General features: G+C 41.5%; 1 protein-coding gene across 2 annotated transcripts in view; it reads right to left on the bottom strand.

Annotated features, from left to right (window-relative positions):
* The window catches only part of LOC139334962 (protein unc-13 homolog C), a 99,005-nt gene that overhangs the window by 54,131 nt on the left and 32,740 nt on the right, over positions 1 to 12,134 (bottom strand). For both annotated transcript variants that reach the window (XM_070968283.1, XM_070968275.1), the window contains 5 exons: positions 9,996 to 10,137; positions 7,388 to 7,557; positions 5,306 to 5,421; positions 4,835 to 4,998; positions 425 to 581 (listed from right to left, as the gene is read on the bottom strand). In XM_070968283.1, the coding sequence (XP_070824384.1) occupies positions 425 to 581; positions 4,835 to 4,998; positions 5,306 to 5,421; positions 7,388 to 7,557; positions 9,996 to 10,137 (749 nt within the window). The remainder of the gene's footprint in view (positions 1 to 424; positions 582 to 4,834; positions 4,999 to 5,305; positions 5,422 to 7,387; positions 7,558 to 9,995; positions 10,138 to 12,134) is intronic.

Genomic DNA, 12,134 nt, shown 5'->3' with positions numbered 1-12,134 from the left:
GTGTCAAAAAATTTATAACACTGCGTGGTTGGTAGCATTGCCACGCCGGCAGTGATTCATTTTTACTTCCTGGAACAAAATTTAGTGGTTTAGCTCTATTGCCAGACTTGGCTTACTGCCTGGAAATATTATTTGAGGCCTTACAACATTAGCTTATTAAAGGTTCAATCAGAAAGCACTGGCAATCTGTGAGATTTGTTGATTTCAAGTGCACAACTTGCTTTAGACAAATAACTCTAAACGGATGACAAACAGTGGTGACGTCAAGGGTTCAACATCAGACTATAAGACAGCAAAAGATGTTACTTAAGTCTAACTGGAGGCTATAGATAACCCGTATTTTTTATTTAGCACTCAATTACTATATATTACTGCCATTTTGTCTGTGGATGACAGACAACAAGACAATAATAGGTGCACTTACTCCAAAGTTAGATGCAGCAAATCGGTCAGAAGCGGAGGCAGTAGTTGTGGTGGTGGTGGTGGTGTGGGCGAAGTAGGCATTGATATTAGCGAGCAGGTTGCTCATCACTGCTGGCACACCGGGACACATGTATTTGGCAGACAGACAAGAGAAGTGCCTGGAGAGGTGAAAAAACAAAGCAAACATAGCATCAGGGGTGGAGCTGTAGCCATTTTTTGGGCAACATAGAGATCATTTTTCACATGAAAAGCTGTTTGAGACAGTTTGAGACTGCGAGAGTGATCAAGTAATTGGCATGCTCGTCAGTAATCCTCAAAATCCACGCAGTTATACAGAGCAAAAAACAAACACAGGTCCTTGTTATATAGCTTGAAAAACACCTCATACCCTGCTTCTATCCATTGCTTTGCACTGCAGTAACCATAGAAGAAAAAATGGGCAGACACACTGCAGTACAGTCTGTCTTTATTTTTTTCACTGTCTGCCCGCTGAACAGAGAACATATTTTAAATGTTCCAAACAATTACTTCTGGAGGCAGAGTTAGGGCATAAGTAGTTCATTGTCCTGTTCATGTAGTAAAACAGTGTCTTCAATGAGTTTCTATGGTAAATGATGTCATAAACCACAGCTGCACAGGTGTAAGACTGCAAGGCAATAGATGGAGCAAGAAAGTTTGATCATAAACCAAGCAGTCATGTGGGGGCTGAGATGTATTCACACCCAGCGGAACAGATGGGAGAAATGTAAATGTTACAGTGTAACTTTAAATTGTTTGTTTCATTCTCTGAATATCACTGAGACAAGCTCGAGTACGGTCTGCACATTTGCCAACGGAAATGTCTTCCACTGAGGTGAATCCATATATGTCAAACCAGAACAATCGAGATCGCAATACTATGCAGGGAGCAAAATCACATAAGTCATCTCTCCCAGGGGAGGGACTGAAGCGGGGGCCTTTTACTGTTGCAAACTTGATGTTGTCTGTTTAAACAAATCATGTCTCCTTTGCTCCTGCCTCCCACACCTTTTTAACTCACTGATCTTTAAACTGCACACAGTGAGAGACGTGTGTATTGCCAGTTCAGATTTGAGATGATCTCTCTTTCTGTCTCTCCCTACATACACAAACACACATCTCCAACAGTGCTACCCAGCAGTAATTAAGTGCTGGAGCCTGAGAGGCCTGGTTTGAGCAGGGATCTCTGCCGGAGTGAAGAGCATATGCTCATCTTAATACATCATGCTGCTGCTTCCCAGGCCATGTGGCATGCCTCCTGCACTATAATTCACTGGTACCTATTGTGAACATCGAGACTGGCTGTTCCCCATACCCATTCTTACAGCACATAAAGATTCATGTTATTCTTGATAGAATACCACGAGATAATTTGTATGTTTACTTTAATGCAGCAGACAATAATATAAGCAGTATATTACAAATTAAACATAATTTGTATGTTTACTTTAATGCAGCAGACAATAATATAAGCAACGGCTTCTTTCTCAGCCTCTGGCGTAACCCATAGCAACCAAACATCTGGATACATTAGAGGCTTTTTACAGAAAACATGCTTTTTTCATCTACTTTTGCATCAATAAAACTCAAATTAACAATAGCCTACAAATCACATAATGCTGCTTTAAAGGATAAAATGAAGCGCATTGATATTATTTTTTTCACACACTGATGTTCAGATACCGTAGACATAAATTAGCGCTAGGACAATATGAATAAGTATTTCTTTAATACATTATTTACTATTAGTGGAAATTTGTGTAAACAACTTGTTTTTCCATAAATATTCCTCAAGCTGGAGGTGACCCTAAGTACCGTGTTGAGCTTGGAGTGCAGAGAAACTAAGAACATCTTGCACAGTGACTCATTGCTTCATAAAGTCCAAGTGCTAGAAAATGCAGGAGTAATGATTACACATTTACTCCTGAGGGCATCCCATAGACACACACTCACACATTCAATGGATTTACCTTCATTTCTTGCAGATTTACCATAACCACTAATTGCTAACCATAATCCTTACTTTAACCTTAAACTTCAACCTAAAATTTAATAATTTATGCAGCAGGGACTTGCATTAAGAGGGTGAGTCCCCACAACGTGAGCAATACATGTACATACACACACACATACACACACATGGGCGTGCACACACTCACAAATAGGAACACAAACATGATCTCATCAGGAGGCCTATTTAATTACTCTGCTTTCAGCCTCCAAATTATCCAGGAGCACTTGGGGTTGGGCGAGGAAAGAGAGTGATGATGGCATCTGCTGAATTCCCATGGTGCTTTTAGAGCTGGATCTCCTGAGCCAATTTTCAAGAGGAAGACGATGCTTGTCCTAGTGTTACCCTGCATTGGTTTTTACCAGCGTATGAGACGCACAGCACGCATGCTCACGTATCATTTTACAGTCTCAGATAGCTGGGAGAAATGAGAAAACGATGATGAAGAAGGGGGTGGGAGGTAGGGAGGGGTGATAGAGTGATATGAAGAAAAACGAGCATAGGGGAGGGGTATGTCAGGGGTTGTTTTGGGGGGGCACATGAGGGAGAGTGAGTCCTCGCAGCTGCTGTGATTTATAAAGCTATCATGTCGGGAGTGACTGGGAGTCAAGGCTCTATGATGAAGAAAACAGAAAGGAATGGCCTTTCATAAATTTCTGATGAAGCATAACAAGTGCTGACATAAGAAACTTAAACAAGGTTCAAGTCTGAACTAAAATACCCCGGCAATTCCTCATATGTCACACTGAAACAACAACACCACACCAGTAGCACCAAAATGATCAAATATATCAATAAACCTATGCTCTGTAGCACTTCCCTAACCCTAACCCAGGTACAGGGCCAAAAAGAGAGTAATTAAAGAGCTACTGTGGGGTATATGAGGTTTAGTCGTGATCACTGGGATCATAAAAATGGGAGAGTAGCTGGGAGTGGGGGATCAAACATGTTTGGGGCCAGGTGGAAAAAATCTTAAAATCAGAAAACGGGTAAACTAATAAGTCATCCAAAGACCTGCTGAATGAACCACTGGTCTCTGCTAAAGGTCATCAAAACATCCATTGTAGTTTGAATATCTTCCGTTTGTAACATTGGGCAGCAAATATTATCCAGACCATAAAAGCAACACAACACCTCAGTGTTGCTTCATCTCAGGGACGCATGTGGCCAGATTTATGGACATGAAAGCACAAATGTGAGCTGCGCCTTTCATTCAATTTGCCAACACAATCTGGGTGTAATTAGTGTCTGATTTACTAAGGCAGCAGCTAATTACAGAGTCAGCGACTGGGACAGCCCAACAAGCGTATTCTGCCCGGGAAGGAGAGCTTAAAACGTGCAGTTTGCTGATGTGATTTGAGATTTTGGAATAGCAGCTCAGAATGAAATCACAGTGTGGTGATGCTGCAGCTACTCAGTAGCTCATTATTACTCGCTGAATTATTTAAATGCAACAGAAGTCATATGCAAACAATGAACATGAGATGAGAGGTGTAATGCAAAGCTACTATATGTATCTGTTTCAAAATATCTGGATTCAGAAATCTACCAGAAGTGGGCAGGGTTTATACCAAAAACTGCTTCATTCTCTGTTTAGCTGCCCACAAATTATCATTTCAGCATTTTATTTTTACCATGTACTCAAATTAATCCAATTAAAACAAGATTTGTCTTGAAGCCCACAAAAATAAAAAAGGCAAGCCTAAACCGAGTCTAAATAAAACCTCTGTGACTGTTAATGATTAGTGGAAATAGAACAGGAGGATTTCATGGCAGGGAATTATAAGTCAGAACTGGATTTGAACATATTGCATGATTTTAAAAAATATGGAGGCTGTATATTTAATGAAGGGTCAGGTCTGTTAGGTCTGGCCATTAAATCTCTGATGTTTTAAGCAAAAAGAAGCTACCACTATAGTGCACCTGAGGACAAATACATGTAAGGTTAGAGCACAGAAAGGTTGTTAGGTGTTAAGATTAAAATCAGCACTGTGCGGTATTGTATGACCTTGATCAATATTGAATGATTTTAATGTTTCAGGTGGTATGTCTTTGCATGTGTGTGTGAGAGAGAGACATTTATGCATGGACATGATCATGGAGGATCAGAGAGACAGAGACAGAGGGAAACGATGTTTATGTGTGTCCATGATCGATGTGATCAAGGCACATTGGGAGTTTTTTCCAGGGGACCAGCAATGAATCAGTCAAACTTAGGAGCTCGATTGCCCTCAAAGCTCTGATTCTGCTGAGGAGACATCTTTACTACTCTCCACTTCTCCTTCTACTCTCCTTCTCTCAACTCCTTCTCTCCTCCACTCTGCTGGATGAGACAATGACAGATTGGTTAGGTAAAAGGCCATAGATCAGGGTGGTACTAACGTCATAGCCTGATAGATGGACTCCACTCCGTATCTCATGGCGAACTCATCCACTATTTCCTGAGACACGTCGTCAAAGTAGACCTTCCACGCCTCGTCCCCTTTCACCTGCGGGATCTTCACTACCCCGTTGCTCTTCACCTCGGTCAGGTAGTGGAACAGGTTCTGCGAGTGGCACCAGAGATAAGACAGAGCAGGTTACGGTGATGGAGCACAGTGTCACGACAAGGAATAAAAGAGGCGTTTCTTTGTGCGATGTACTGTTCGCCATCAAGTGAAGATCTTTATCATAGCTGGAGTCATTTACAACATCTTATTTTTCCGTAATGCTGTAACGATTGATTGTTGATCAATCCTGTTAGTTTGCTTTCCAGTGTAATCACAACAAATTATGTTTTCTTTAGTAGCTGTCTTGCTTGGCTCCCCAAAGATGATGATTGGAGTTGAGCTGAGAACTAATTTTAATGATTACCTCATGTAAACAGGTGTACTGGCCGTGAGGAGGAACCACGTTCTCTTCCCCTTTCATCTCCACACTGATCTTGAGTCTGATGGCACCAGATACCGCAGACTTGTCGGTCCTTTTATCTATAACACACAGCAAAGCTGCATTAGTCATAACTTGAAATTAAAGCAAAAGTAACAGCCAATTGGAAGAAACATCTTAGGAAGGCACGGGTTGGCTAACCTTAAGAAACTCTATTGTTACAGTAAGTCGCAGCCTCTATCTACTCAAAAACACACGGTAGCACCTCTGTTTTCTTTATCCAGAATGGTACAGTGCAGATACTATGCATGAGGAAAACCAGCTGAAAGACCAACTAAACAATAATTCTGAAATAACCCCAAAAGTTTCATTCCACTGAAAAGGAGAAAAGCTAAAGCACATAAAGATTGACCCCAGGCAGAATGCACAGTTCAATAAACAACATTAATGTCCACTGCAGTAGAAGTCTGTCCCTGACTGCACCATAACAGAATAATACATAAAACACTTAAGGATTAAAAACACAAGACATTAATGACACCAACTAAGACACAAGGCATTAATGACAGGAAGCATTACTGGCATGACATCATATCCTCTAAAACATGAATGACATCGTATCAACAGCCATACACTGCTAATGTATGAGAAAGCACATTAACAATATCACTGGCTGTGCTGGGCTGTAGGTTTGGAGAACGTGTATATGCACATGCACTATGTGCTGCATGCTCACATACAGTACAGCCACACACACACACACACACACAAAGATGCAGACACACACACTGGCTCTGATGGCCAGTGGGGTTTTGTTACAGACTTTAAATGCCCCCCCCCCCCCCGCTCTCTCATATGCAGCTCATCTCCACTGTGTCAAATGAGTGATATTCTCCTCTACAGTCAGTTGGTCAAGAGGCAGACAAGTGAAAAATAACAGCATGACAAAGCGACAGAGACTAGAGCTGTAAACGCAGAAGCTCAGACTGAAGAGGAGCTGAAGAGGCTTGGAGAGGAGGGCAGCTGGAGGGGTGGACACCCACAGAAGCAGAGGCCTGTTTAAACATTCATTGTGGACATTTAAAAAGGCACAAAGCAGCAACAGTGGACAGGGGTCAGTATTACCACAAATTGCTTCCTTTTAGTGAGAGAGGCAAACAAAGACAGCACCCGCCAGTCATAATACTTCAGCTGAAGTGGGAGCTCCCATTATGCTGCTATTCAACCTTGTGCAGGATAGAGAAACGAGTGAACGCTACATCAACAGCATCAGCCCCCAAACTGAACCACACGTCTCTGAGGCTTCTTGGTACGTGGATGGTAATGGTGGTCTCACCTAGACCACATTTTATATGACCATACATTCATCTCATAACCCCTTTTAACTGTGAAGTGGAAATGTGTTATGTTCATATCATGTAAACCTTGTAAAGTGTATCATACTAATAATGACAACCAGAGCTGGGTATCAAAACACAATGCCTTTTTGGTACCGCCTCTGATGTGCGCCTCATACCAAAATCGACTGCCAAGTACAGCTGTAACAAGTGGTGTGTTAACTGATTAGTCAACACCGAAACCGAACTATTTTGATAATCAATGAATGATTTTCACATTTTTATTGTGACGATATTCTGTTTTGTCACACAAAACAAACAAACTGAAGACATTGCTAATGCCTCTGACAAACTGTGAATGCCATTTTTTCATATTTGATAACATTTATTGAAAAGAATCGGCAGATTAATTGCGAATGAAAATAATCGTCAGTTGTGGCCCTACTCTCAAGCACCAATGGTTTGCATCAAAAGCCTGCTCAGATTTGTGTTCATCTTTTAAACAGGGATTCAAATAATAGCCTTGTTAGTCTAAGACAGTTTTTATACAGACAAAGCTTTTGGAGGGCTGCTTGCTTTCAAACTTTCAGATTGAACATTTGAGAGGTTAACCTACACTTGTTACAAGGAAAAATGACAACTCAGGTATCATATCTGAATTTTACTTATAACTGCCACCATGATTTTCAATATCTCTTATATGAACACTAAGATCAAGAGGTTAACATACCTAGATTGTACCAAACGTCCATCTCTCCACTGAGAGTGCGAACCTCGATGATGGTCTGGCCCAGGAAATCATCTGACTCACGTTTGAAATGCTGCTTCACCCGTGATTTGATGTCGTCGTCCTCGTCCCACACACGCACCTTGATGCGGTCAGTGGCGTTGTGACATTCACTGCAATGTGGAAGATGATTATGCCAGGTCAGAACAATCACAACAACACGAACAACAACAGCAACAGCATATTGAGTGACAGCTCATCAGGTTGGGGGATTCAGCCGAGCGGAATGACAGTTAAATGAGCGATTCAAGCAGAAACACAGATTCAGAAACACACACACACACTTCCTGACCCTTTTCTAAGTAAAATGGAGAACAATTCTTGCCTGGATTCAAATGAGAAAATGTGTGTTTGTGTACGCACATGGACGTGTATGAGTGTGTGCATGTGTTTGTGGAGGAGAGCTCTCTGCCTGGAAGGAAGAATTACCCCAAGATACTGGATGACCTTTACTCTGCATCCCAAGTATATTTCTCTCTCTCTCGCAGTGCCTACTAAAACCATCACAGAAGAGCTGAATGTTTCACAAGAATGACTGTGTAGCATTCATAGCGAGGATTATTTATTTGTGAAAGCTTTATGTCCATCTCTCTGGTCCCCCTTGCATCAGTGCAGCTGACAGACGTTTCACAATAATGACGCTGCTAAATAGAACAGAGGTGGCCAAAGCACTTAGCTCCAGATGGGGTCGGACTGTTCGGCTCTGGAATTAAAACCGACAGATTACATTTTGTTCTAATGACATCTTGGGTGCGACAGCCAGAGAAACAGTATCTGCAGTATTTTTTTTTTTAACTAATCCCTTTCCGGGGGAGGCACGGGTGGCTGCTGCTGCTGCCGCTGCTGCTGCTGCTGCACTACTCTGGGACTTTGCTCTCTGCCAAGCACACAGTAATGTATCGCTCTATTAATCTACATCCCTGTAGTAATGGGGAAGAGTTTTATTACAGCCACCACTGGAGTCTCATTACAGGTGTGCAGCCTTGTCTCTAACCGGCATAGGACATGCAAACACACACACACACACACACACACACACACACACACACACACACACACACACACACACACACACACACACACATACACACACACACACACATATATATATATATATATACATATATATATATATACATAGAGAGAGAGAGAGAGAGAGAGAGAGAGAGAGAGAGAGAGAGAGAGAGAGAGATGAAGACTTTTCTGTTGTGGTAAGAACTATTATTAATAACTGTTGAAGTACATTTTCAGAAGGGAAAGTGACATCCAGGCAAAATAGTATTCTACCAATACTTCAAAAAATACCATTTAAAAAAAAAAATCTTAGAATTTCTTACATGAATATGACCTAAAGCTACCACCTCCAGAGGAACCATGCTGGAAAACTCACCGCTTGCTTGTTACCAAATATTGCCATTAGCTGCTCTGGCTTTGGTTTAAGTAAACATGTCAAACCCTCACTGATCTTTTAACAGCGGCTCCCCGGTGCCCCATCTTCAGACAGTGGATTACAGTTATAAAAATGAGAAAAAAAAGCCAAAAATGAGAATAATAATTACATTTCTAACACCAAGCCTTTGTTGATGTCCTGTGAGTTGGGGCCACACATTCATCACACTATATGTCCACATTACATTTGTTTGTTTCTACAGACGGCTTCAGAAGGGCCAAATACCAGACATATGACAGCGTAACGCGTATTTGCAAGTCATTTTAGTACAGGCTACCTGCTCTTAACACTTGATTGGATTCAGGAAAGTAGAGCAGAACAACTAAGAGCTACTGGCAAATACTATTTTTCACTCAGGTCTGGCTTGAGCTCTGCAGCTCTTAAGAGAAAATCACATTTTTGTCTTCAACCTGGTTGTTATTTTCAGAGTTATGGCACTCCACCAAACAAAGATAGCAGTATTTCTTTGGGAAAGCATAGCAAGTCTCATGCAGGGTTCTCAAAGGCTTCAATTTTCGACATGTTTTAAGTAAATGTTGAGAAGAGTCTCCTAGAAACTTGGTTACAATCATCCATTACGTCATTCTACTTCCTATGAGACTCGTGGGATAACCTACCAGCTGATTCATTGCAGCATTGCACAGTTTTATTCAGAGCTGTGTGGAGGAAAAAAATTAAGAGTATAACAAAAAATCGAGGCAGAGGCAGAGAGGTAAGCAGCAGATTGAGTGGTGATAATCCTGTGGCTATTGCATATCTATACAGACCAAGGAGAATAAGTCTGTGCTAAAAACAAAGACACAGACGTCTGGTCAGCACGATGGGGAGGTCATTGCGAATGTGAAGCCATGCATTACTACAGCAGTAATGCACGAAAGAAAGATTTAAAGAATTAAGACCAGTGTTGTCTACACTGATGGATGCCATCATAATGCCGTTTTTAGCTGCATCTCCAAAATCTCTCCAGTGCAGCTGGTGTAAGAACCAGTACCAGAAAAAAAATGTAGTTATGCCTTAAGATTGCCTTGAACAGATGAGATTATTGGTAATCTTAGTGGGGATTATCTGGTTGGATAGAGGTCATTACTAGAGAGCACTCACAAGTTGAACTTCTCATCCCAGACCGGGTTGAGGTTGCCGAAGATGGTCTTCGTCCTGCGTTTGGTCTTGCCCACCTGGACGGTGACGTAGGGGTCGCTGGAGCCAGTTTTGTCCTTGGCTTGTAAGCCTTGTGCACTCATGACTGGAGACAAGACAGGGTTGGAGAAGAGTGAAGAGTCATGTATGTACCATAAGCAACTTATTTGATCATTTTGAGGTTGTTAAGGTTCGATTTTCTAGACGGAAGATTTATGTCTTGAATGTATTACAATCATTTCGGAAGTCATAGGAAGTATTGGTGGGTAATATTTTACAGTAGATCGTAAACCCAGTCGTGAATCTATCTCTATGTTTTATTTCAGGGCTTACCACGCCTATGGTTTCAACATAAGAATCAAGGCCTTGTCACTGCCTCCACTGCCTACAACAACTTTGTGCACTGGCCAAAAACCGAGCCAACGTAACAGCTCAGTTCATTGACAGCAGCTATGACTGATCTTTTTGTGTGTATGCGAAGTGTTGAATTTATTTATGATTTATCTATTCCTACATCCAGGCTATAGGTAGTTCCCACCCCGTGTGTCTGCCCACTGCTACAACTGTCTATGCTGAGCTAAGACTTGGCTTCAAAGCAAGATCCGTGATTCAGAATCTGCCTTCCACACACAGAGAAGGAGGTGTGGGGAAGGAGAGACAATAGTATTTCACAGCGCCATAAAAGGGAAAAAGGACACTGGAGCATTAAATATGCATAAGTGACAGTCTAAATAATTCAGGGTACATATATATCCCTCAGCTCAATGCTGACAGGACTAGGTGGGCAGGATATAGACGTTTGAAGAGCCATGACCTGCTTGCTCCAGGAGTGCATGCTTCAAACAACGTGCTTGTCGGATCATTGAACATCTAAAACCCCTGATCCCACACTTCTTTTTTTATAACTTTCCTATTGACACTCCAACAATCAATGCCCAACTGGCCTGATGTGCAGAGGTTCTGTCACATTTCGTATGTACAAACAAGTGCATCAACCCCACAATTATCACTTTTTAAAGCAAGCAAAGATAAAGATGGGGAGGTTTGCTGGGCCTGGTGTGTATTTCACCAACTTGGAATTGGGTTGACTCTTATTAAGTTGTTTAATTCCCAAATATACTTATTATTTAATATGTAGTTGTGTCACTTGGCTTCTTTTGCCATTTGTGAGGCCCAAATACACTATAACAAGAGTTTTCATAAGTACAAAAGGTGAGAAAAGATTTCTATTAATTAGAGAAAAGTACAGTAGCAGAGAGCATACCCAGAAGCATAAACAGATTCATTTATCTTGTGGAATGAAGAATGGACACTTAACAGAGGAGTTTGAGCACATGTTTTCCTGTTCAACTTATTGGCCTCTGCTAGGGAGTGTTTGAGCAAGCATTTAGAAAAAGTAATAGAATTGTTCTAAGACAAGTAAAGGTAACTAGTATACCTAGTATATTGGTGATTTGCAGTTTTTCCAATTAGCTGATGAAAGTATGTCAGATCAAGGTTTATATTCAGTACCAGACCTTGCAGTGAGCACATTGACCAGACACAGAATATCTCACGGTCGCTCCCAGAGTGCTGCAGAGTCGATGCCAGTCAGTGTTTATCTAATAAATGGTGAATAAATAACAACTCAATAACGACATTTTAAAATGAGATGTTCGATAAGTCCCTGGGAAATTTCTCCTCTCTTACACTCCTCTTCCTTGCTATCCCCATCCTCTCCGTCTCCCTCACTCTCTATTTCTACTTCTCTCTGGTGTATTGGCACTGTGAGAAATGCAAGGTGAGCAATAAATGAGCCGGGCCTGGCACAGTCACCACGGGGATGGATTGGAGTCCGGGGTAGAGGTCACAAAGCTAACTTCCTGACCTTCGTTCTGACAGTTAATTAGGAATAAAATGAAACCCAGTGACAGTATGTACTATGTGTACAAATTGTACTAATTGTAATCCTCAAACACAATGTTTTTAGGTTCGGGGTTTGCAGAAACAGGGATAAACAACAGAGGTTGTGTAATCAAACAGCATGTGAAATATAGTGCAGAGGATTAGATGGAAATATGGACATTGGATTCAGTTACTGTACACTCCTCCCTTCTTCCTTAA

Source organism: Chaetodon trifascialis, chromosome 1 (genome assembly GCF_039877785.1).
Source record: "Chaetodon trifascialis isolate fChaTrf1 chromosome 1, fChaTrf1.hap1, whole genome shotgun sequence".
Classification (NCBI taxonomy): Eukaryota; Metazoa; Chordata; class Actinopteri; order Chaetodontiformes; family Chaetodontidae; genus Chaetodon; species Chaetodon trifascialis.
This window is presented reverse-complemented; position numbering and strand designations above follow the sequence as displayed.